The sequence below is a fragment of the Siniperca chuatsi genome, linkage group LG9, assembly GCF_020085105.1.
Source record: "Siniperca chuatsi isolate FFG_IHB_CAS linkage group LG9, ASM2008510v1, whole genome shotgun sequence".
Lineage (NCBI taxonomy): Eukaryota > Metazoa > Chordata > Actinopteri > Centrarchiformes > Sinipercidae > Siniperca > Siniperca chuatsi.
This window is the reverse complement of record NC_058050.1, coordinates 23863103-23889442: the sequence shown is the minus strand read 5'-3', so window position 1 is coordinate 23889442 and position 26340 is coordinate 23863103. Positions and strand designations below refer to the sequence as shown.

Genomic DNA, 26340 nt, shown 5'->3' with positions numbered 1-26340 from the left:
GGCCTATCATGAGATGTGATATCTGATCCAGTTCAACACAAAACCCATGTGATAAGTTAGCGTCTCAGTGAAAAACAGGCATAGCCTGAAGGAATCGAGAAGCCAAAAGAAAAGTGTTAGAGGAAACATTAATCATTTGATCCACTGATAATGTCACATTACTGAACCCATTATATACTACTATTTATTTAGAAAAGCCACAATCCCTTTTAGGATCCTTGAGGATTATAAGGGCCAACCATACCCAATGAAGACAGGGAAAAAAACATAGTCAAGATTTATTTATTTGCATGTCAACTTGTATGTCTACATAATACAGAACCACATAAACAACAAACTCAAAATAAGAGCAAAGAAAAGATGACTTGTAATCATTTGGATGGAGGTGTCTGGCTCAGATTTGAGGTAAAGGCTTAAACAAATTTCTCAAAAATTCAAAAGGTGGTCATCCTTTTATGCAAACAGTCCCTTAAAATACTACATTTTGATAAAATAAACTTTTTCCATTTTCAGGAACAATATATGAATGTAGAAATATACAGTTTCACATGTGATATGGAAAATGTGTGGTTGAATGTCATTAATTATGTGTCCAGTGACCTCAAAGGTTCCTTGGAAAAGGTTTAAGGGGGCCCACGCCAAAAATAGGAACAATTCACTTCACTTACTTTACCTATAAGTGGTAACACTAATGTAAAAATATACAAATTTTGAACACATTCTCCCCATTGTCATATCTGCACTTGAAATCTTCTCAGGTTTTGGCCCATGGGATGGGACAAAGGTTTATTGAATGGGGATCCTGTTTAATCAAAACTGAAAGTTCTAGTTTTTCTCAAAGCATTATGCCAAACAGTTTTTTGACCGCTGTAAATAATTTCTCAACCAAATTATGATGGGAAAAAAGTGTAACATTTGACATTCTCAAGGGTTCAATGACATTATATTATTTCAGAAAACAATGCAATGGTCACATTCCTTTATCTCTTCACATGGTCTGTATTTCCACCGCTCCTTTTGAGAAATGACTTGAGTGGTGACCTAGTAGTGAAAGCATTGTCTGCTGGATTTTGCAGGATTGAACTGCTGAGACGCAAAACTGTGGATGTGTTCATGCATGAATGGTGAAGGAGGGCGTGCTCATCAATATGTCATATTTGGAAACCCCGGTGTAGATCCCAGTGTAACACTAGCTTTACCCTTCTTTGACTCCTTCCTATTCTTAGCCTGGGTCAGTGTGACAATCATCTGAGTAATTCCATGAAACCTGGGTCGAGGCTGAAAGTGATACTTCTTCCAAACTTAACTATGAAGCTATTGTAGCTGACATGATGTTCTTGTGGTGTGTACATCCACCTTTCATATCCACACTACTATAGCTGTGGTAGAGTGATAGAGTGTGTGATAGACTATTAAACCTTTTCTCAGCTTCTTTTTCTCGCAATTGCATCTAAGAGGAAACAATGGCCAATTTTGTGAGATAATAAATGTCTATCCATTAAAGAGTGACTAGCATTAACACAGATGTTACTGTCTAGTCTCACATGAGGTGCAGAATTTAACACTTGTAAATTAATCTTCTTGTATCATTTAAGATGAATGGTATATAGCCTTTTTATATAATCTGTTTAACGTCCAAGTTATTTTATCATGTTGTTTTCTAATGTGTTGTTATATTATAATTATGTTTATAAAATAAAAACATTACATTTCCTATGACATCATAGATACAGCAACACCAAACTCTGAGCGCAACTAACGCCCACAAAAATGAACCAATAGAATATTGGCATATACATGCCGGGACCAATCAGAAGTCTCGACATTCGCGAGGACTTTTTTTTTTTAACCTAACCTGCAGGGTTTCAGGCGTCCAGTCCTGCCAAAATTTGCACCAGTGAAAAAAACGCTAGCGTCTCTCATTTGTAGAAATGACACAGAGGATGTACGTCGTTGATGCAGCTTTCTCCATGTCCCCTTTTTTCTTTATCTAACGGAAGGTAAGAAATGATATGACGTTAATTTCCCTGAACAAAACAGCCCGCTAACGTTAGCTTTCGATGATGTGTCAGTAAGATAGCTAGCTGCCAATGTAGAATTAGCTAACGCTAGCTAACAACATTTGACACATTTTCAAACATATACCTTTATAGCTGCTTTTGCCCATGTCAGGTGTCCAGTTAGCTGCCAGATTTGAAAGTGCATAGCAAATTATGATGTGGCCTGACGTTTAACGTTATCCTGCTCGGGCACTGTGAGCTAATACTTTGGTGAAGTAACTTGACGTTAGCTGTTAGTTCATGCTACTGCACACCTTGCTAGCAAGTTGGTCACATATGTGGGAAATATGATCGGTTAATCTTATTCTGATAAAGAATTAGGTTCGTAATGGCTTTAACACCCCGGTTCTATTACGCAGAACCCAATGAGGGGTTGAATGGGGTGCAGCCAACACTAAAAGAAGCTCATGCTATTCGGCTAATTTAGCCTGTTACGTAATTCTACTGTTTAGGCAACATTAAGAACCTCCCCTGTTAATGCTAGTGCACTTTCTTCACAAAAACATAACCCATACGCAAAACTATATGCAAAGTTTAAATTTAATAGATTAAATCTTATTTGCGCAGGTTGTCCAATAGCTGTCTAGCAAACCTGACAACTCAGCTGACCTGTGCGTCTTAAATCTGTAATTAAGCCAAACTTGCTCTGACCTTTGCACTTGCAGTTTTGGATCTCATCTCACTACTGAATTTTGCGGTTTGGAAGTACACAAAGTGTGAATGTCGTTGTTTTTCAGTTATAACTCTCAATTTTTCTTCCTCAGGTGCACTCTACAATTATGGAGTTTTGAAAAGGAAAGTGAGAGTTTTGGGGGGAAAGGGGCCCTTTCCCCTCAAGTTTGATGGTTGGACTGCTGGATGAGAAGGTCAGAGGGTTGTTGAAATTGTTACCTTTTGTAAATTATTGAAAGAGTATATAGAGGAAAAACTATTTTTTCAAATATTAGTATGTAAAATTTTGTATAAAAAGCACAAGCACTTTTGTATTTATTGAATTCATGATGCCATTGTATGCTTCAAGCACCTTAATTTGTGTTCAATTCTTGGTTGAAATGGTGGACTGAAACAAGTCACAGAAAGGCTCTGGGGTCGCTAGGGTGCAGTGGAACTTCAACACAAGCACAATTCTAGCACTCCAAACCATCTTGACCTTTAGTTGACACATTTTTTTTTTCCTTCTTGGAGAGCTTCTCTGTTATAGTATGCAATTTTAGTGACAGTGTTTAGGGTTTGTTACCCCACATTGTATTGTTTTTGAGTTGAGTTTATTTGCAATTGTGGGTGGTGGGTTGCCAAAAGGACTTTGTAAAACATAAGGGAGGACGGTTCACTGTGAAGATTTGGCGGAGGTCAGGATGAGTCTGGCATCACCGGACTGCACCCCCAGATGCCGCTCACAACAGCATGCAGGCGAGGTGGTAGCGGCACTAACGGGCGGCTCCGAGGGGCAGCTGCGGGCGTTCTTGACTTCACATTGCTACAATGCGGCCACTTTGCGGGATGCCTTTGGTCGCACAGCCCTGCACCTGGCAGCCTCACTGGGAAAGAAGGCCTTACTGGAGTGGCTGCTGGAGGGTAAGAGTGCTGACCTGATGGTGAAGGATAAGGAATCCGGCTGGACCGCTCTGCATCGCAGTGCTTTCTACGGACACATCCACTGTCTCATATCGCTGGTCAAGGTACGTATTTAACATGGATCGCCAAAAAATTAGGGATGCATCGATATATATCGGCCGAACATTGGTATCGGCCGATATTCACCTCGTTGACTGCTATTGGCAAATAGGATCACATTCACTGATGGCAGTGGCTGGTGTTTATCTGTTATCTGTGTATTTGTTGTATAGCAGGCTTATAGCAGAATCTTACATTTTTACAATTTGAATTGCTCATATCATGGAGCAGATACTTCACTGTTATGTCCCCCGAATCCACTGTCTCTCATTAAACTCTGTGCCAAGTCAGCTTGGTGTACTGAAGCGCAGAAATAAAAAAAAAAAACACACTTGCGCGCAGAGGGAGAGAGGCACACACACACACACACACACAAGTGCAGAAAATGTTAGCTAGAAGCCCATAATGTTCGTTCCCCAAAACGTTGTTGGCAAGTTGATAATGTTAACGCTAGCTTTCGGACTCCTGTTTTGCAAGCCCACTTGTTGAATTGTGGCTATCTCTAGCCCAATAGCAAATGCAACCGACTGTAACTAACGTTGGGTATCTTATAACTATCAAAATCAATCACTTACGATGGCAGATTGTTGACTTGAGACAAGAGGAGAGCTTCATCAATCCTGTCTTCATCCTCTGCGTCAGCTGACAGCAGGTGCTGCTGGCTTTGCCCACTTGAGAATAGTTCTGCTAGCTGGCTATTAATGTTACTCTACTGTTGGCAAACTTTTCACTGGTATGATCATTTATATGAGTGCCACTGAAGAAAATATGTTTATGTTATGTAAGCTCGTTTAGCTGGTTAAAGGCTTGCTGCCGTTAAAATTCCCTACTAACGTTATTCACATTTTCTCACTAAAAGACCGTAATCAATCTAATTGTACAGACAGTAAACATTATATATGTTATTAAGAGTGGCCATTTAAATATATTGAACTTTGAAAGCTAGGAATTTAAGTCTTACCGTTTTCTCTCAGGTAAAGTTACATCCAGCATTGGCATGTTTCCCACAGTTTCACCGCACTGACTGATGTCTGCCCATAGAATGGCGAAATTAACACAAGGGGATTGCTAACATTGTTCCACAGCATCCACACTGACAAGGCTGCCTGCAGATGTGTCCGCAGACATTTTTTTTGTTTAAATGGGCCTCATGAATGCATGTAATCTCAAAACGCCAAAGATCAGCCCGATTAATCGACTACTATTTGTTTGTTTCTCTGGTACAAAAGGGGAATAAATAACAACAAAGACAAAATAAACAACAACAAAAAAGCATCGGCTATCGCCCAAAATGTTATTTTAAACATCGGTATCGGTGCATCCCTACAAAAAAAATGTGCTGTTCAGTTTTGTCGAGTTGTTTAAGGTGTTCACATTTAAATGGTCCCATTTACCAAATTAGTCAAATAATGCAATAATATGGAAAATAACCCATGGTGCCATAAAAGGAAAAATGAAGATTATTCATTGCCAATTTTCAAGAATTTGACCTAACTCTGAATATCTTTTTGTTTCCTTTTTTCCCCTTGACATTGTTTCAGCATGGCGCACTCCTCTCCACCCAGGACAAGGAGGGTCTCTCTGTCCTGGACCTTACAATGAAGGACCGACCAACACATGTCGTGTTCAAAAACACCGGTAAGAAAAGCTGATGACTTCTGTGCTTATGTTGAGTAGGGATTTCTGGCACAACTTCACCTACTTCCAAGGTGCATGGAGAAGAGAAAAAGAGGTCAAAACGCCAGTCAACACTTATAGTATAAAGAACAATTGTATTGTGAGACCAATTTGACTGGGCTTGTCGCCTTCATCAGGGTCATCGTACAACACATTACAAAGAAACTTTTTTGTTGACAGTGTCTTACATCAAAATGACACTTGTGATGAAACTGTTAACTCTGTAGTTTTGTTTTTGTCAAGACTCACAAGACTTATTAGCATCATGACTCTTTCTGTTAAATGATACATTTCACACTTGTACATGCATGGGATTTAATTATCCCTGTGCTATATCACGTCATCTAGCCATTATGATTTGTGCTTTTCACATTACATACAAAATGACTTTCTGAAAGACTTATGGAGGATGTCGCTATGTTGTGTTTCTTTTCTCAATGCCTTTTATGTCTTATGTCACGCACTTGCCTTGTTGTTGAAAGATAAACAAATAAACTTGCCTTTCCTTCTTTTAATGGCCAAAAGGACCTGTGGTTAAATCAAGCTTCAGGTGAAGGCAGTGTTTTCTTCCTCTTTACAGACCCAACTGAAGTATACACGTGGGGAAACAATACTAATTTCAGTCTCGGCCATGGTAATCAGGAGAGCAGACAGCACCCTGAGCTTGTGGATGTGTTTGCCAAGACTGGAGTTTACATCAAGCAGGTAGGCTAATAACACACTGTTGTTGTCCCAGCTCTCCAGGGAGTAAGAAAGTGTTTTCCTACTGCACAGGGCTTCCCTACCCTGAAAACTCCACTTGCATCTGTCACACCAGTAATGGCCTCATGCTTCAACTCTGTGCCAATATGTGTTACGTTTATTTAAAAAAAAAAAAAAAAAAAAAAAAAAATGCCAATGCTCATGGGTACTCCAGATAAGGCACACCACTTGGGTAAACCAGCAAAACACTCCCTCCCCAGAGTCCTGCATTACACACCCTTCTCTTCAGGATAAATCTGCATGTGTAACAAAGAAGATTTATCCTCTATACATGGCTGGCCCATACTTTCTCTAGGTGAAACCACAGATGTAGAAATATTGGTTATGCTTGAGAGCCTTAAATTGTACTTTTGATTAATGAATGAAGTAAGTGGTTGTACAGCAATGGTACATTATGATTAGGCATGCATAGACATAGTTCTTGGTTAACTGTGGATTTGGGAGGCGGGGTAATGGGGGCAGAGGGGGGGGACCATCAGTAATGTTGTTTGACTAAGTCAAATAGAGGGCATAGTTGGTGTGTCAGGCATGGACTAATTAGCTTGGTCTTTTCCTGTATAGTCTTAATATGTGACTTTGTTGAACTGGCCTGTGCATGGTTAAACCATGCTGCCAGACTGTGCCAACCTGGCTACTATTTCATGGATTTGTCATGTTGATGCTCTTAGTGTGATTAATATAGCTACTGGCACCAGTGCAACTACCCCCAGTGGTGTGTGTACACACCAGGTGCTAGCTATAGCAGATTAAGTAATGCAGAATGACTGTGTTAGATATGTTGTCGTTTTAATCTATTCTTAAGATTTGGCATCTATATGTAGTTCATGTATTTGTTCAGAAAAGATGAATCTGGGCTTAATGCCACTATTGTATTGATGTTTACAGAAGAAACCCTATGTTTGAGGTATTTTTTGTCGTGCAGAGTAATTTCATAAAGCCTAGTGGGGGACAGATGGATCTGATTTCATGACCATACAATGACCCAGTGGCACTGCGTATAGTCTTTGTCTTTTAGCCCAATCCAACAGGTGCCAGAGGTTAAATATTAATTCCACAATGACATGTTTTTAATTAAATGAACTACACTGGTGTGTATGCATGTGTGTGAATGTCCACATCAATGTGATACTGGGAAACATCCCTGCACTCTATTGAAAGCTTGAGAGGGCGCAATGTATTAGTAATGATGTTTGCTTTTCCACTTGTGCCCTGGCCTTTATTGGGATAGTGTTTTACTATCACTACAAGAGGGCTTGGCCAAGGGACATGGAAAGAGATGCATCGCAGCCTCTGCTATGAGGTCAAAATTATAATGACAAGAGCCTTAATCAGCACAAACTTGAGGCTTCAGACAGTTTTTTCCTGGAATAGGATACATAGTATTTATATAGTAACAGAAAAATCACAATTATGTTCATGTTTAATCGCCTCCTCTCCCTGTAGGTGGTCCTGTGTAAGTTCCACTCTGTGTTCCTGTCTCAGAAAGGCCAGGTCTTCACCTGTGGACATGGACAGGGAGGACGTCTTGGCCATGGAGATGAACAGACTTATTTGGTGAGACTTCTTATAGGGCATTATTTTGGTGTGACAAGATCTGCCATGTACTTTAAAATATTGTAAATGAGTCCATATTTCCCAGAATTATAACGTACAACCTAACCTCTAACTTTTAATATATCAACTCATAAACCATACAGAGGGAGAGGGAGAGGGAGGTGGAGGAGGTTGTCAACCGAGCTAGAGGGAGGTGGAGGAGGTGGTCAACCAGGAAAATGTACTTAAAGTATTAAAAGTAAAAGTACTCAATGCGGAAAAATGCCCCCCTGATTATTGTATATTATATCATTAGATTATTATTACCTATGCATTAAGGTAAAAGCAGGATTTTACTATTGTAGTTGGTTGAGGTGGACAAGATTTTGGTTTCGGAAGCGTTCTGGTTACCGTTTGTAGTCCGTTGGTTGCATGCAGGTAAACAGTCCGTGTGGAGAGCAAAAGATGTGGAAGACTGCAGAAATGCAATCTCGGAACCAATTGGCTATCGTCTGACGACGATTTATCTTTTTATCAATCTCAGAAACCTAGAGATTAGCTTTTTATTAGCTTTTTTAAATTTATCTGCATTCAAACCATCGTCAGACGATAGCCGATGGGTTCCACGATTGCTAATCGGACTGCAAACATTGACCGATGCACGAAAGAGGAAGTCTGTTACCAGATATCTGTTATCTGGATATCCGCTGGCTACACCGGAAGCCCCGAAATATTGGCCATTGGCCCCAAAGGCTAAATCGTTATGACGATAGCCGATTGGTTCCAAGATTGCCCAGAGCCCAAAGTGACACCTTCACAATGCTTGTTTTGGCAAAATTAGTAAAAATAAATTCTAATTATTGAATTAATTAAAAGGAAAAACAGCAAATCCTCACATTTGTAAAGCTGGAGCCATGAAAATTGCATGAAAAATGACTATTATCAAAATAGTTGATCTAGTTGATTCACTTACATTTTTACCATACACCATATAAACCATCACATCAGAGTAGAATTTAAGTGTAAAATGTGCAGTTCCTTGTGTAGGTTTATGTTTAGATACAGACCTTACAAACAACACTAAGTAAGCTGTTAATACATTTATACATTTATTGTAAGTAGATGGAGGAGGTGTTAAGTTAGTATCAGCAGTAGCTTTGTGCATTAAAAGATTTGTCTGGAGTTATTTATATTTATTTTTCATATATATTTATAATGTTAACAAATCTCATGAAAAGACCAAAACCAACAACGTGTTAGTTCATCTCTGTATGTGGGGTTGATTCAAAATAAACTACAGCGTCCATGTTGATGGTAATGAAAATTCAGGCATGGGATGCTGTCACGAGTAAATGTAGAGGAAACTCTGCAGTCTTCAATGCATTTTATTGGTCAAACCCAAAGAGATGCCATTGAACACTGAGCAGTGAGCTTGAGCTGTTGATATCTCTGTAGACTCAGTTTGTTTTTTCTAATTTATTTCATTATCTTCTCACTCCTCTCCACAGGTTCCTCGGATGGTGGAGGGTCTGATGTCCCACCACTGCTCCCAGGTGGCGGCAGCTAAAGACCATACAGTGGTGCTGACAGAAGAAGGCTATATTTACACTTTTGGCCTCAACACCTTTCACCAGCTAGGTCTGGCTCCTCCTCCCGCCTCTGCACATGTCCCTAAACAGGTAGGAGGTGGTGGGGAGGGTAATTGAAAGGGGTCAATGACATTTAGTGGTAACGAGCATTGTTTGTGTTCTAAATGAGATTTGGTGGTTTTGGTGACTGAAATGACAATGTACTCTCTGTTGTATAGTATGCAAGTTTCTTTTTGAGATTGATTAGGATTTTATACAACCAGTACGTGGAGAATTATCTTACTCTTCAATTCTGTATACTATAGTTTCAATGTCCCTGTAATATTGCTGCTTATGTAGGTGTTCTCCAAGACGCTGAAAGGCAGGACAGTGATTGGAGTTGCAGCTGGAAGGTTCCACACTGTGCTGTGGACCAGAGAGGCTGTCTATACAATGGGACTCAATGGAGGGCAGCTGGGTAAGTTTCAACATTTAAATGTCAGCAAAACCAGTGTTACAAGAGAAAATTGTACTGCTTTTCAGATACGTAATGTGACTGAACAGTTGTGGTAAATTTGTATGCAAAGTGTTTATCTACTTGTGTAGGAGAGAGGTGAAGTGAGTAGGGAAAATCCTCCATCATATCAGAGGTGGATGACACAAAAGGCTATTATGTGATTTTTGTATTTGTATTTTCAAAGTAAAAGGCCAGTATTAACCCTGTATATGGGCAACTTGATATGTTAATGTACAGTATATTTAGTACTCCATTGTGTGTTGATCTTCAGGTTATTTGCTGGATCCTAACGGAGAGAAGTGTGTGACAGCCCCCCGGCAGGTATCAGCCCTGCACCACAAGGATGTTACCATAGCAATGGCAGCAGCTAGTGATGGAGCAACAGTAGTCGTGACTGAGAAGGGGGACGTCTACCTGTTGGCTGACTACCAGTGCAAGAAAATGGCTTCAAGGTGAATGGGACAGCACAACTTATTACACTGCAAAAAATACAAAGATTCAGTTGGCCTTGTATTGAATCTTCTTTTCTTAAAAGACTAAAGAGGATGAAGATTCCATTTCATTAGTAGACTTGTAACAGTCACTCTTACACTCTGTGATCTTAAAATGCTACATACATATTAATTTCCATCAAGCAGCATACAAAGTCAGCACAACCTAAGTGTATTTCTTTTCCATAGTAGCATTTTCCAAATGTAATCAGAGCAATAAATGGAACCTCACACACCAAATTATAAAAAGCACATATACTACATTGATATTGAGCAGGTTGTCTCCAATATCCAGCATTCCATTGAAGAAGTAGTGGGCACATCTCTTGTTAAAGTCCAGTATTCATTCCTAACCAAGAAAAGACCGCATCTTTTGAGTCCAAGGGTGCAGTTATTTGTCAGGCAATTGTAAAGATGTAATCTGTGTAAAGAATTAAATGTCGTACTCTCTATATTCTTCCATGCTCGTAGATCTAATTCATATGTGCAGCCTTTTCAAGCACAACAGAGGCACTGTGCATTCTGCATCATCCCCAGTGTTCTAATCAGACCTAATTTGAATGGCAGCACATAGTAAATCACCCACTAAACTGGAAACAGTTGTGCTATCTTTTTCTTTGATTTGCATAGTTTAGTGCTGCGAATATGTGTTCGTTGGAAAAGGTAGTGGGGCTCAGTGCATGCCTGTCTGTTAAATAGCACTAACACAACATTGGATTTACCTGAATGCAAATGTTTAAGAAATCAGCAGTGATAATTAAACAAGTGTCTTCCAACAAGCAAATTTTGCTAATATACTATATTAATTAATGCTTTGAATGTGACACTTAATATTCTCTTTTTCTAATTATTCATTTTGATTGGTCTCTTTCAGGCAGCTGAACATCAAGAAGGTTCTGGTCAGCGGTGGTAGTCTGGACCACCGTGTTGTTCCACAGATCCTGAACGAGGGAGGAGGGGAAAAGGTGGCCATTTTGGCATTAGATGAAGCTGGAAGGGTAAGATTATTTAGAAAGTCTAAGAGAAAAAGGTTTTCACTCTGTTATTTAGGCACCTGGTGCCAAGCATTACTTAATAATAAGGCCTAAATCAATTGTGAGACAATAAAAGTGTAGTTTAATCTCACTTCTGCCTCAGTTTCTAAATGTTAGCACAGTGAGAAACTGTATAACATTGTTATTTTTAACATTGCTTTACTTTCCCTATTGTTATCTAACCTATGGTGCAGCGTACATAGTTACACAATCCTAAATCATCTTATGGATGAAAATGGTGACTAAGATTTGTCTTAGTGGATTGTAACGTTCCTTACATTTTCTCCCTCCTCCATTTCTCTCTCTCTGTCAGGTGTTTTGCTGGCGTTCCTGCGGCAGCTCGGTGAGACAGTGCCGGTGGGCGTATGGGCGTCAGGTTTTCATGTCGGACATAGCTCTCAGCAAGAACAGCATGATGTTTGTGACTCAGGAGGGGGAGGGCTTCAGTGGCGTGTGGGCTGGAGAATATAAGAAGTATGGGGAAAAGAAAGGTGAGGAATTTAGGAACATGGTATATTGAGTCATAAAGTTAACCAATGTTTTGCAATTGTTAGTTGATGTTCCAAATTATTTAAATAGTTTTCAATGGACTTGTATTAGACTGTTGCTTAATTTGGTCTGATTCTAAACTTTAAATTTGTATAGCCATTTTTGAAAAAGAATTAACCAACTGGACCTGAACATACTCATTTCAAGTTTGTTAGAGATGAAACAGCAGCAAGTATAAGGATAAGAATAGAGAGGACAAACATCATTAAAGTAAAAGGGATTGACTTAAAGACATTAAAGCAAGTTTCTAAAAATAGGTTTTCAGAATTGATTTAAAAGAGTTTGTTAATTTTGAATCTGATTTACGTGCTTCTTGTAATCTTATAGAGGTCAGTGTGGAGGTTTGTGGCCATTCAGATGCTGGGACACTGTATGAGCGAATCCGCCTGGAGAAACTCCCGTATGTCCACAGAGCAGTCAGCATCACCATGGACTCTAAAGGCCGAAATTTTGGAGTGCTTCAGTCTGACCCCAAAACAAGGTAGGATACCTCCCTTGATCAAAGCACAGAAAATGCTGCGCACAATGGTGTACTTATGATCATAAGTCTGTAGAAAATATAGCCTAAAAAGATGCTTTGGGACCAGTTACACATGTGAAGTGTGCAAGCTGTTTTGCAGGCAGTGTTGACATCTGCATTGATAAAAATGTAAGCATATCTGCCCCGTCAGGCAGACGTGAGACAGACGACTCAACAAAGAAGCTTCAACACATCCTGTGTAAACAGGGTGTTAAAACTATAATGAGTAACACTTAAGTGATAATTGAACTGGAGGAAATAAATCTATGAAATCATCATAAGGTGATTTTTAAGGAACAGACGGTAGGTATGAGGTTATCTCAATCAGTGGATGGAGGAGGCTAAATAATCCTAAATGGAGGATGGATCCTCTGATGAAAAATGCAATGATTGTTTCTTATTAATTGTCCTTCTCATTCAACTCTACGATTATTAAATCATTATTAATAATAATATTTTTGCATTACTCATGTGGAATAGAACACAGAAGAATAGAAGTACTAAGCAAAAAATATAATACACTATGACCTGTATTATAGTGTATTATATTTTTTGCTTAGTACTTCTATCACTGTGTGCACTGATGTGATAGTGAGCTGCTGTAACAAAAGAGTTTCCCCTCGGGGATCAATAAAGTATTTCTGATTCTGATGTGGATATTGTGTGGGCACAGCGCAAGATAGTGGACTATTTATCTTATCTAATTGGGTCTAATTGTCTTTAGTTCTAGACCTCTTCCCTGCTGATAATATATACTGCTTTATTGGAGCCAATGTTAGAGCATGGCAGCTTCGTGCCCCTTTTTTTTATTATACTATTGTTCTCTTAACAACATATGGCGATTTTTGTTTTTTTTATGCATTTGTTGTCTGATAATCATTATCTTGTTATTGAAAAGGTCTGTTCTCTATTTACATTTATCTTTTCTATTTAAATACGTACCTAGCCTTTTAAAGATGTATTGCTTCCAGTCCAATTATCAGGTGTCACAGATGATACTCTCTGTGTTTGTCTTCTTGACGTATGTGTTCTAAATGGGCATTTTTGATCATTTGAATGATTATTGTACAATGATGTCCACCTTGTGTCTTTAATCCAGCTTGTATGAGATTCCCATCATTTCTCCATCCTCCTTCTCCCAAAACTTCCGGAGCCTTCTGGATGATGCGGATGAAACGGACAGCATCCACGATGTGACCCTTCAGGCCGGTGATCGCACCTTCCCGGCCCACAAGTACATCCTGTCCATGAGGTCCGAGTTCTTCCGGAAGCAGTTCATGTCTGAGCATTGCGGGGTTGAGGAGGAGCTTGATGGAGAAGTGAGGAAGAGCGAAGATGCCGTGGGCTGCACTTTAATAATTCTGGAGAAGATCCCAGCGGACATGCTGGAATACGCCCTGCACTTCATCTACACAGACTCCTGTGAGCTGCTGGTGCACGGGGCCCGGCCGAGAGTCTCAGGGGCCTTGGTGGGAAATAACCAAGTGAGGGGGAAAAAAATCCTTGCTTATTCACTTAAACTCTCAGCAACAGAATCCTGATATACTAAGCTTCAATATATAGGTGTATACAAAATATATGCATTAGCCTTGAAGAACTGTTCATCTCTGAGTCAGCTGTGGTTATTTCATGAAGACCGTGTTTCACTGTCTCGTCCTGTCTTGGCCAGGACTCGGAGCAGGAGAGGCTTATCAGCAGCCTGCAGGACTTGGGCCTGAGAGGACGTTCAGCCCTCGAGGTGTACCGCTCCCTTCCCCCGTCAGCCAATGGAGATGGTGACAAGGCCAAGAGCAAGTGTGCCAAGCCTGGCAAGAAGGGGAAAGGAGGCAAAGGTGACAAGGCCAACGAGGGGGGGGGCAACCCTGTGAAAACCTTACAGGGTGTTGCAAAAAAGCTGGGCCTGGGAAGTCTGTCTGCACGGTGAGAGGCCGAGTATGCTCCAAACCCAGAGGCAAAATCAGATTTGGTGTCATGTCTTGTTGATCATGCTTTCGTTTATTCCTTGACAGACTGGATGGAGTCAAATATGAAAGTGGAAAGATCAATGTTATAAACAAGAAAACTGGAAACAAACCCAAATTATACCAGAAAAAATGGTGCGTATATGAGTGTATATTAACAGGTGACACTAGAGATTAGATTGAAAATAACAAATTTGACATGAAAAAGTCTTTTTGTGTCTGTACAGCTCCTATCTTTGTGATGTTACTCTGAAATCTGAAGATGGGCAAGAGTTTCCATGTCACAAAAGTGTCCTCTGTGCAAGACTAGGTAAGATGGATCAGCACATCAACAAAGAAGCAAATACACAGATATTCTCATTCATTCACATTGATAGAGAATGCAAGTTGTTTTGCATGAATGTGTATGTCATATATTAGCATGTGTGCCTCATGGTGTGGAATCCAAAATATGATTGGGCCTTTTTTAAATAATATCCTCCTGTGTATTGAAGTAACTTTAAATGTGAAGGCTGTTGGCTGTTTTGGAGTTACAGGAAGTGAAATGTTTTTACTTTTGTGTCCAACTTTTCTGCAGAATACTTCAATAGTATGCTTGGAAACCCCTGGATTGAGGTATGCCAGGTTTATATTTCATATTGCTTTTGTGGACATAACCATGTTGCTGCTGATAATAATGTTGTCTTGCGCCCCCTCAGGCCACATCCTGCACTGCACTGGAGCTGCCTACTAGCTCAGAGATTCTGCAGGTCATTCTCGAGTATATTTATACAGATGAGTCTCCCACCATTAAAGGTAGCTTCTCAAGTTCTATGTTGACTGATACATTTTGAATTGGTATTTTTAATGATGTTTTGCTGAATTTGCACAAACAGTAAAAAGGCACATATAAACAGGACTTACTGTTCTGTTTCTTTGTTTGACAGAGGCTCTGAATGTGGAGTTTGTCTGCAACGTACTGGTTGTGGCCGATCAGCTGCTAATCACACGATTGAAGGAGATGTGCGAGGTCGTCATCACTGAGAACTGTATGCTGTGGTTGTCATTTTCTTTCCCCTTGTTTTCCTGCTTCTTTTATCTTGAAATAATGCTGCATGTCATATGAAAATAACAATTTGATGGATTTTAAGGTTAGAAGCAAAAAATAGAATTTGGTAATGTACAGGAGTTTATTCATCAAGATACTGACAGGAGTTTTCTGCAAACTTGAATTGCTCCTGATTTCCACATAATATGCACTTGAGGGCTGTTCATTTCTATGAGTGTTGTTGTTCTTGTAACTTACCTAAATAATGAGGTATGTAAGCACAACATAACAAAGTGATTGTTTTAAACAGTGATTGCGTTCTGCAGGTTATTCACAGACTGCTGTCCCTTTTTATGTTATTTAGTTTCTTGAGATATTTGATCTGATGTTCTCTTAAATATCAACATCTATGGTTGACCAGTGATCCACGAGGAATACAGAAAATCAACTAAACAACAAGATGGGCTCAGAATGCAGCTGTTTTTCACTGTTTTATGTTTTTTATTTTTCCATTTTAAGGGTTGCGATCACAAATTTGTATATGATGTGAATGCAGCAGAAATTTACAAATAGAAATTAGGGAAAATAGTAAACACATTTGATTCTTTTAAGTGATTTTCTGTGAATCATCAATGAAGCTGCTTGCTTTGTTCTTCTCAGTGACTCTGAAGAATGCTGCAGAGCTGCTGGAGTTTGCTGCTATGTACAACGCAGAGCAGCTTAAACTCTCCTGTCTCCAGTTCATTGTGCTCAACATGGCCGCCCTGCTGGAGTCAAAGTGAGAATTTAGAATAAGGAACCCAATGTGCGCTTGTGAAGATCTTTTGTGTACTGAGTATTTCAGCATTTTAATTTTTTTTGTATTTAATGGTTTATTTATAGCTACACAAAGGTCCTTTGTAGAACAATTTGAACGCAGTGATATAATGAATCTTATTCGTATTCAAGTGTTCATTATAACTTTAAAAATATACATTAGTCCTGATTATGTACTATTCAGTAAAGTTGTGGACATATAAATTCTGATATACAGCCGCACAAATACTTTCCCCAGCAGTAGAGAACTAAAAATATCTTCTCATCTGTATGTGTGTGTCTGTCTGCCCCTTGGTTTTTTGTGTTGCCCTCAGAGCACTGGATATTCTTAGTGATGAAGTACTCGTGGAGCTTTCTGCAGCCTACAGGAGGATGGTGAGTCACCCCCCCCCCCAGAAACATCCCAATCTGCATCATCCTTTCCATGACTTCTTTTGGCTTTTGATTATTATTTTTTTTTTAATGGCAATTAAAAGCCTTGCTGATAAACAGCTTCAGGAACTGATTCTGAATCAGATTTTAGTCTTACAGTTTACAGACAGACTCATCAAATTCAAAAATCCATCACTCCAATAGACACAAGACACGTTTTGTCTTGAATAAAAGAAGTGACTTGGGGAAAACTAATGTACTGTTGTTTTAGTTTCTTATATAACTTGTCGCTGAATGCAGCAACTTGTGACACACTGTATATGGCTGAACTGAATGCAGAATTTTCAGTCTGTCAGTCTAGCTTCTCATATCTTGATGCAAATTTGTACTGTCAGGTTCTGACAGATGTCTAGTGCTGGAGATGCTTCACTCAACAAGTAGGGTTCTTGTAATGTCTGTTTTGTGTCTGGATTTTTCAATTGTTTTGATTTTTATTTCAGATCCCAGCCATGCAAAAGAGGGTTATCACTCCATATCCTGGTGCTCCAGACCTCAGTGTCTATGAGGAGGAGGATTTGGACTCAGCGTTCAGCCCCAAACCAGAGGCAGAACTGGATCACTCCTGCAGGTACACAAGCAGAAATGTTCAGTATCTCCATGTTGTTGCTCTTATTGTATTTGTCTTCTGATTTGGCTGCTGTGCAGAGGTTCGTATGCTCTGTAAAAAAAATAAATAAATAAATAAATAAATAAAAATTAAAAACACTGAGCTCCTTTAATGTATAGACCTAAAGTTAAGGAACGCAGGAGCTAACCAGGCTATCTGCAAGTCCTTGCAATCTCCTTTAAACATCTTAAATGTGCTAATGATTGTACCACATTATCCCCCCAGGGAAATCCTGTTAAAGAAGGCCAAGATGAAGGCTAAAAGGAAACCAAGGCGGCGCTCTGACAGCTCGGGGGGCTACACTCTCTCTGACATCATTCAAAGTCCCCCTGCTGCAGGTATACTTAAACACACGGAGGTTATATTGTTTTGAAATGTGTTTTTCATTAAATACCATCATTACATGCTACACTTAACACATATCCACATGTCATGACAAACCGCAAAGATAATATGTAATAATTTCACACTTTTTTTCCTCTCAGTGGTCTCCCCGTGCCTGGGGAAGTCAGGCAAGGCTAACTCTACAGAGTCCCTGCAGGAGCTGCTCACATCCGACTCAGAGGGCAGCTACATGGGGGTGGGCAGTCCCCGAGACATGCAGTCACCTGTCTTCCATGACAGAGCTGAGGTTAATGTCTGACCATTACAACAATCACATGCAGTCATTTCGATGCAAACTTATAACAGATGATGATATTTTTTTGGATATTTTACGTGTTTGATATCAGCTTGTACTTATAATTATAACTGTGAAACAATCTAGGACCAGTCCAAGTACTCCTCTGCTAGTAGTTTGTGCTGCCTACTGTTGGTGCATCATAAAAAGATTACGCTAAGTAACACTTAACTTGTGTTTATACCTCTGAAGTTATCCATTGGCCATTGTATGATCATGTTAATAATTAAAGGAACGTGCCTACATTGCATGGAGTGTTGGATATAATACAACAGATCACAGGTTAAATTGTCATTTATCATCTGCAGGATGAGAAGGCTTTCAGTCAGAGGCTAAAGACTCCACCCAGCACCCCGATCTCCCTGAGGGACTGCTTCCCAACTCCCCCCAACTCTGCTCCACAAACCATCCCCAAGGTCCTTCCCTGGTAATATAGACTTAATGATCCTATATTGTAAAACATCCTTTTCATTCTTACAATCTTGTTTTCTCTCCTTCTCATCCTAAAAATACTGTAGATAGAACATTCAGAAGGAGGAAATCAGTGGTTTTACTTTATTTTTTTTTTCAAAAGCAGGTTTGAGATTTGTTACAAAGTACCCTGACTTTAGTAAATAAATATAAGTAAATAAATAAGTATTGAAAATTTAGCTGTATGTGTGACTGTGTTTTTACAATCTGCAGTCCTGCTCGTCCACCCCCAGTCTTGGATCTGAGAACCATCATGGACATGGAGGCCAACTCTCTGCAGACCCTCAGAGCAACTCCTAAAAGCCCTGGAAGGTATGACATCAGCTATATTTATTCTAACTGAGGAGATGATTTACATCTCCTCAAATTATTTACAGTGACCACTTAGACTAGACGATAGGAGGCTGTGATGGCAATCAATTAATGACTGATTGCCGTAGAATTACATTTGTACTATTGCCCTATTTATATAATGCGATGCTTCATTTTGTTCTATTGCCCAGTCTGAATGAAAGCTGTATTGCCACATGAGTGAACATTATTTTTGTTTTCCACTTAAGCTAACAGTACATATTTTTCCTCCTGCCTGCAGTGTCAGCGCCAGCATTAAACACTCCTCTGTTCCCGCTAAACTGTCCCAGAAGCAGAGGAAGATGTTGGCCATGGCCAACAAGGAAGCCAGTGTGGAGTCCACTGCATCCAAACCAACCCCCACAGTCACCCCATCCAAAAGCAGTGGGAAGGCCTGGTGAGTGAGCCCAAATATGAAGACCACTGCTCTCCACTACTCAAAACTTGATAGGTTTATAGCCTTTCACTGGTATGACAAAACAATCAGCATTTTTATATTAACAATGGATCAAAGGACTTTGTGTTTGTGGATTGGGTCGCTTGGAATAATAAACACAACACTGACTGAGTTTTTCTCCTACCATTTGGAGGATGTTTTTATCCAGAGAGCCTCATAATTTCATGATTGCATACATTTTTAGCCTGGATGACATGAGTCTTAATGTGTCTTAATGTAAAGGCAATATTATTTGGCACCACACACACAAATGGCATAAAAAGCATGTTTCAGAATCTATACAGAAAGCACTCACTGCAATCACAATGTCATCTGATCTGCGACAGCACCTCCAGAAGTGGTCAGATCTCAGCCAGGATTCCTCAGTCCGTACATTTTTATATTAGTGACGAAGTTTTGCATGTACCAGGTAGTCATGGCCTGGTACATGTTGTCACTGTGGGTAGAAAAATCTGCACATTCCCTCTAGAGAGTTATAAAACATGATCCCTTCTACATGAGCCAAAAAGTAATAAAAACAACAAAAGTGCAACCATCTTTTACTTTTATTGTGAATTTATGTGTCGTACATGTCATTTGTTTCCATCTGCAGGGCAGCAGCAGTCCAGTCCCCCCCCTCCTCATGCTCATTTCGGGCGCTGCTGGAGGAGGAGGAGAACCACTTGATCAGAGTGGGACAAACAGGGACCCAGAGGGGCCCAGGTTCCCAGGGGTCCCCTGTCACTGCTACTCCTGCAACCAGGCGGGTCACATTCAAATGTGCTGAAAGCAGCGAGCCAGAGAGACCCACTGGGTGAGTATCTATCTCTACATTCAAATTAAAACACATCGCACAACTCTTCTCCAGTACACCATGTTCATGAATAAAGCATGGTCCACTGGACAAGTGTTGTGCGACATGTTTTAATTTTTACGGACTTGCATTGAAGCTCATACTGATCTGCACTTTGCTGTGTGTATGCTCTCAAAGTAAGAAATTATCTATCTATACATAACACACTGGAGATCACACAAAAGATCGCAGTCAAAACAAGGTTGACTACTTCTGTTCTGTACTGCTGTTTTCCACTTGGTGGCACTGTTGTGGTGTCTTCATAAAACCGTTGTCAGCAGCCCACACACACACTATATATACAAGATACAGGATACCACATTAACACATTAACATATATGAAACTTTGAAACGAAACATTTTGTGGGGCCACTTGGAGACTTAAAACAGCAATACAGATCTGACATAAACATACACTGGCTTTGAGATTAAGAAATAGAAGGGGACTGATTCTCCAGCGAAGGCAAAAAATTTTAAAGTATTGAGTTGTGAGTCTGAGTGGCCAACTTGTGGAATGTAAGTGCTGACTGACAGGATCTCCGCTAGTTAGACAGATTGATGTGATGCTCTGCTCTGAGTGAGGTGAACAGCTCGAAATAACCCAGTACAGCTGGCTTGACCTGCCCGCAGACACTGAGTCACCCTGACCTTTACAACGTCTTCAGACAGCTGGACAAACACAGCAACACACGGACAGCAGTGTGAGCTCCAGTCCATAAATATGCATTTCTAGTTGAATTAACTGTGGAATTGGCCATCTCTATTTCAGTCATTTAGGTCCTTTTTGCAAGTGCATCTCTTATCTGCTATCATACTTCCTCTGCTGTATGTTTACCCACGCTTCGTACTGCAAGCTTTAGAGCAGACCTCTAGATATTAAACAGCTGTGTGAGTCACTGTAGTGAAGCCGGTGATGTTAATCAGTATTGATAAGGGCAGCCCTCATGTCACAACAGATCATACAGAACAGGAAGCAGGTTTCGGGTTCCTCTTGGTATTCGGATGAGCAGAGAGACGGACGAGTTCAAGGCTCAGGAAGCAGCAGCGACCTTGTGTATTCTCGTGTCTGCCTTCTGGGACGCTGTTGCCATATCCCAAGTCAGGATTAATAGAGATGCCTTTTATAAGCTTTGTGTTTTGATTGAATGTCAGGCTTTTTTTTTTTTCTCTCTCCTGATGTCTTCTATAAACATTTCCAGAGGTGTGTCTCTTGGCCAAATTAACATGCGCATACAGACTCCACTTTCCATATGGCTTTAGAAACTATCATAGTGAGGGATTAGGAATGTTTTTGGCCACATTTATAACAGACTATTAATGCAGTGTGTCTACAACCCTCACATAGCAACTGTGAAGCGCACACAAATCAGACTGCAGGGAGCTCATGTCATCTATGTGACTTGTCATATTTTACATGTCGTGTCGAATAGATAATAGGATCCTTGTGGAATAGGAAAATGTAAGTCAGGTTGTGTACTTACAGAGTCAAAGAATATAAATATTCAGAGATGTTCAGCAATCTGTTTTTTAGGGAAATATTTTTAGCGTGTGTAAAGGCAAATTTATTTATATAGCACAAGGCAGCTTCAAGCCATTTAGTGATTGATGTACAAGCAGTAAGATTTTCTATTCTATTGAGTGTACAAGATTTTGGGGGGGTAAACCAGGACCCAGAATATTACAGTAACCTAACTTACTGGTAATGAAGGCATGTCAAATGAGTTTTTCCACGTCAGCAGTTATATAATCAGTATTTTTAGAATAACATTGGATCTAATGATAATGTGAAAGGGGTCTATCACCAAAGTCTGCAGTTCCCCTCAGCTCTATGAATCTTTATAACTTCTTTCAGGTCATTTTGATTTTCCTGCCCACAACTTTTTTGAACAGTTTTGGTTGACTCTCACCTGTCTTATAGTATCATTTTGGTTTTTTTATATATTTGTTTTTTGTTCTGTTTTTTTTTTTTTTTAAAGAAAAAAAGGCTCTAAAATGTCACTGTATGCTAAATGGGCCCAGCACCAAACGGCAGACAGACAAAGTTAGCGACCCTGCAGAACCCAGAATGAGGACTTGTATTCTTTAGACCTGAACTCTCCAATAAAGACCAAAAGGTTCTTGTTCTGCAGATATGATTTAAACCAGTTAATGAGTGGTCCCACCCAACTTTTCTACCCAACAATATTTTGTGTAATGTTTAACTTCAGTCATGTTACGTAATCATATAAGAGGTTTGTGAAAGCACACAGGAACTTGTCAGTAGTAGCTGACTCAGCCTTTGTCCACGCACTTTCTTACTGTTCACTTACTGTTGCTTTTACTCTGACATCACAGGCACTGATACCCCCCCTCTCTCTGCCTCTGTCTCTCTCTCTCTTTGTCTCTCTCTCTCTCTCTCTCTCTGCCTCTCTCTCTCTCTGTCTCTGTCACCTGTCTCTCCCCTCAGGCCCTGGGTCCTGGGAGCAGTAGGCAGCCCTCCCCTCTCCTCTCTGGTGACCTTTGCCTCCATCGTGGAGGAGGAGAAGCAGCAGGAAGCTGCACTGATCCGCAGCCGAGAGAAGCCGCTGGCACTCATCCAGGTAACACGTCTAGTCTGTGCGCGTTAGTGCTAACACACTCTCCCACACGTACACACTCCTGCCGTGACTGAATGTATAGCTTGTGTGTGTGCAGCATCCAAGTGGAAAACATGGTGTTGTTTCAGGGTGGTATGGCCACAGCATACGTCTCCTTTCTATCCCTATCTGGCAGACATTTATCTAATGAACATCACATTCTGTACAGTGCTGGTTAGACATGAGGTGCCTCCAGTGTTGTCTTTTGACAGCCCTCTCTGCTTTTCTCCAGCCGTTGCCAGGCTTCTGTCAGCGCCTTCACAAAACACTTTTTTCCCCCTGTGGCTTTCTGGTTGCCATTATGTAAAACACTCGCATTATCATTAAGCTTTCAGTGTCAGCGTTTTCTCTTTTTGCCCTCAAATGAAGTGTGGTTTTGTTGCCTGCATTATCCCCGGCTCAATCTCCTTTTCTTGTCTTTTTCTGTCCTTGTAGATTGAAGAGCGGGCAATCCAAGACCTCCTATTCCATTACAAGGCGCGTGACAACCCCGATGAGCTGATAGTGGTGGAGAGGTCTTCCAGAGGTCCTATGGCAGCCCCAACCTGGAACAAACACTGATGTTTAACAGCGCAGCCGCTACATACCATCAAAGTGAGAACATCCCCTGCAGTTGTCACTCTGTGTTGTTGGCAGCGTCCCGGCTGCAGCTTCTCCAAAACAACATCAGATCCATGTTGAGATGCCCCTCAGACACATCCACCCACTGTGGGATGGGTCTGATGCAAATCTATAATTGTCTCTGCAGTGTTACTTTAAGTTTTATTTTATTGCTGCTCAACATTTTGTTTGTATGTGTGAGAGAGTGTGAGTGAAGTTTTGGGCCTGGGATTACTGATACATGTTTTTTGTTTTTCTTCTTCTTTTTTTTGGTGGGCTTATGTCTCTGCTTGGCAAACCCAGTAATACAAAAAGTAAACCACTTTCCCAAATAAATATTGTTAGTTATGTGAAGTTCAAGTTGCCAAAGAAATGGACATGTTCAAGCCACAAAATGGGTCCAAACTGCATCACCTCGAGGGCTTGTGTGTGTTAAATCAGTGGAAGCTCTCAATGTGATTAAGAAAGTAATAGTGCCAATTATCAACTGTGGCAGAGCAGCAGCTGTACTTAAGAAGTAAAATGAGCTGTTTACCAACGTAGTACGTTAAGTTTCTTTTTTATGGTCTTTTTTTCTTGATACTTGTATTGTTTTGCCTGGTTGCTTCAGCTGATTTGCAGTGACATGGTAACGTTGCTGGAATCAGCAATAAAATACATTATTTGATGCCATTGTAGTGAATGGTAAATGCTCAGTAGAGTTGATTTTGTGGAACTGCCTTTCTAGCCTTTGAAGTTATCACTAGTGTGTTTTTAGAGGTGGTGGGCCTTTATCAAATAATGACCACATACACACAGATACAGCAGCTAAAATATCATTTTTTTCTCTTCATTATTTACTTGTTTTATTTTCCAGCTTTTCTCCATGTAAGCTTGGTAGGTACCTCAGATCTCGACCATGTGATCTTGTCTTCAGATGCCATTTTTGTGTGTGTGTGTGTGTGAGAGAGAGACATGTGAAGGATGTGAAGAGAAAATGGCAGGTAATAAACTATCACTTGTGCAATGATCCTGTCTCCTTTATTGCAGTGGACAGAGTGAAAAGAGAGAAAAATTTCATTTTCTCAATTATTTCCTTGTTTTTTTTTTCTGTCTTTTTTTTTAATAGACTGGAATGTACAGAGCCTGGGAGGTGTCATTTAGAGAAAAAAACCTTTTCGTGCGATTTAATGATTTGTGCTCCTGAATTAATAATTTGTGCATAGGAACTAGTAATTTGAGAGCACAAATTTGTTTTTCTTTCTCCATGACACCACACATGCTCCATAGAGATGAAATGATGTTAACAACATTAAGCCGCCTTTAAAAAAGTATTCATATAGTTTATTTGTATGAGTATAAATAAAGTATACATCCTTATTAGTTTTGAAGAGTTATACTAGTGTGTTAAACGTTTTCATATGGAGAAAATAACATCCAGCATCTACCAAAATGTTCAAATATCATTGGTCATTATCATGTCCATTTTACCTGCATAGGAATTGGACATACTGTGATTCACTATGAAATTAAATTGTCAATGTCAATTAAGTTTAATGGCAGCAGTTGCATAGATTTTGTTTTGCTATTGAAACTTAACAGACTGTTAAGTGACAAGTGGTTTTCCCACTAAATTCAAAGGTATTATACAGTTTGTAGCCATATGTAAATACAACAGTAGGGAAATATGACTATATATTGGGAGATGATATAAATTTGCATCAGCCACTTCTACTGCTACTGCTACTACAACTAATAATTAAAATAATGTTTTTAAAAATATGACTTTATTTAAGATGCATTTTTAGCTGACACTTAAAAGATACAAAAGTGGCAGTACAGAATTTGAACAGCAGGTCATTTAGAAGCCTGCGTGCCCGGTCCTCCATAATACCTTAAGAGTTATTCATAGTCTTCTTTGGCTTGAATTCTGAAGAGAAAATGGCATGTAATAAACTATCTCACTTGTGCAAGGATCCTGTCTCCTGTCTCTTTTTCAGTAGATTAGATTACAGTGGATGGAATGAAAGGAGAGAAAAAATTCATATTCTCAATTATTTCCTTGCTTTTTTTTAATAGCAGAAACTTGGTCCTTTACTGAAAAATGTGGCTCTCACTGCATCTAATAAAGATAACATTTAATCTGCCCGTCTCCTGACACTTTAGCTGCCCTGCATGAGCAAAGGACCATTATTAAGTCTCAGCCTGTGATTAACTGTGATGACCCTGATCTGAACAGCGAGTGTGGCGATTTAGGGCTTTTATTGGCTGTAATTACAGGTAGAGCATCACATCGGAAGTCAGGGAGAGACAGCTCGTGGGGGAAATATTAATTACAGATTAGGTTCTATTAGTCAGTGCAGGGATGACACATGAATCAAAGCCTTAGAGGAAAAAGTCTGCCGCTTGACATCACTCCACAATGAGCCGGGCAGCTACCACAAGCCTGGAAACCAATGTGGACTGCTCATCCTGAGAGTCTGTACTCTGAATAAAAACGTGTTAAGTGTTTTTGCAGATTCGAGTGCGATGTTTTAAAATTAGACCTTGAAACATATGTAGCAGCCTATGTTAGCAACTTGAGCATGTGCACTCTCTCTATGAGTGCATTTACATGCGCATTAGTGTCCCGGTTTTGAGCCTTATCCTGGTTTTGATCTGGATAGAACATGAGACACCTGGTCATTCATATCCCAGTTTACATGATTCTAACAGTATCCAGGTTTCTGATCATCTGTGTGCAGTTGTGTCTTGATTACTCACCATCTCAGTCACTATGTTCTGTACCAACAAAGAAGGTTCATAAACTTGGATAAGATGTTTACATGCCACAGTATCCTGAGTTCTATCAGAGCTAGCATATCCAGGTTTCTGAAACCAGGTTCCCGGATGGACGTTCCCCCACAGCCCTGTCAGATAACCCTTTGTCAACACCACCTGTCATGTTCCACATGTGTTTATTTGAAATGATTTTTGAACTGGATATTATTTAACTATTGATGATATAAAAGTGGATATTGTTACAGTCTTTTAACTGTAATGTTAAGGTCGGTTTGGTCAAGTTACTTTTAGTATACTTTTACTTTTACTTTTTTTCCATACCATTTATCCATTATTTGTAGCTATGT

General features: G+C 39.9%; 1 protein-coding gene across 2 annotated transcripts; it reads left to right on the top strand.

Moving 5' to 3' along the window:
• Positions 1-1836: 1836 nt before the first annotated feature.
• Positions 1837-25188, top strand: ibtk (inhibitor of Bruton agammaglobulinemia tyrosine kinase). 2 transcript variants are annotated; one of them, XM_044206942.1, is made up of 30 exons: positions 1837-2000; positions 2825-2926; positions 3360-3739; positions 5276-5372; positions 5992-6116; positions 7617-7727; positions 9215-9385; positions 9635-9752; positions 10063-10243; positions 11157-11280; positions 11630-11807; positions 12193-12346; positions 13485-13869; positions 14055-14305; positions 14395-14481; positions 14574-14656; positions 14924-14961; positions 15045-15141; positions 15273-15374; positions 16034-16151; positions 16504-16564; positions 17062-17189; positions 17454-17566; positions 17714-17859; positions 18216-18334; positions 18592-18690; positions 18971-19126; positions 19779-19979; positions 22465-22597; positions 23069-25188. In XM_044206942.1, the coding sequence occupies exons 3-30, from the start codon at positions 3416-3418 to the stop codon at positions 23192-23194; spliced, it is 4026 nt and encodes a 1341-aa protein (XP_044062877.1). In that variant the 5' UTR covers positions 1837-2000; positions 2825-2926; positions 3360-3415; the 3' UTR covers positions 23195-25188. The 2 variants fall into 2 exon arrangements, with proteins under 2 accessions (XP_044062877.1, XP_044062876.1); XM_044206941.1 differs by having other exon boundaries at positions 2825-3739.
• Positions 25189-26340: the final 1152 nt, after the last annotated feature.

Coding starts and splice junctions, on each gene's coding strand:
- ibtk (XM_044206942.1), top strand. CDS start 3,416: ATGAGTCTGGCATCACCGGACTGCACCCCCAGATGCCGCTCACAACAG. Junction 14,306..14,394: donor CTGGGAAGTCTGTCTGCACG/GTGAGAGGCCGA, acceptor ATTCCTTGACAG/ACTGGATGGAGTCAAATATG. Junction 14,657..14,923: donor TGTCCTCTGTGCAAGACTAG/GTAAGATGGATC, acceptor ACTTTTCTGCAG/AATACTTCAATAGTATGCTT.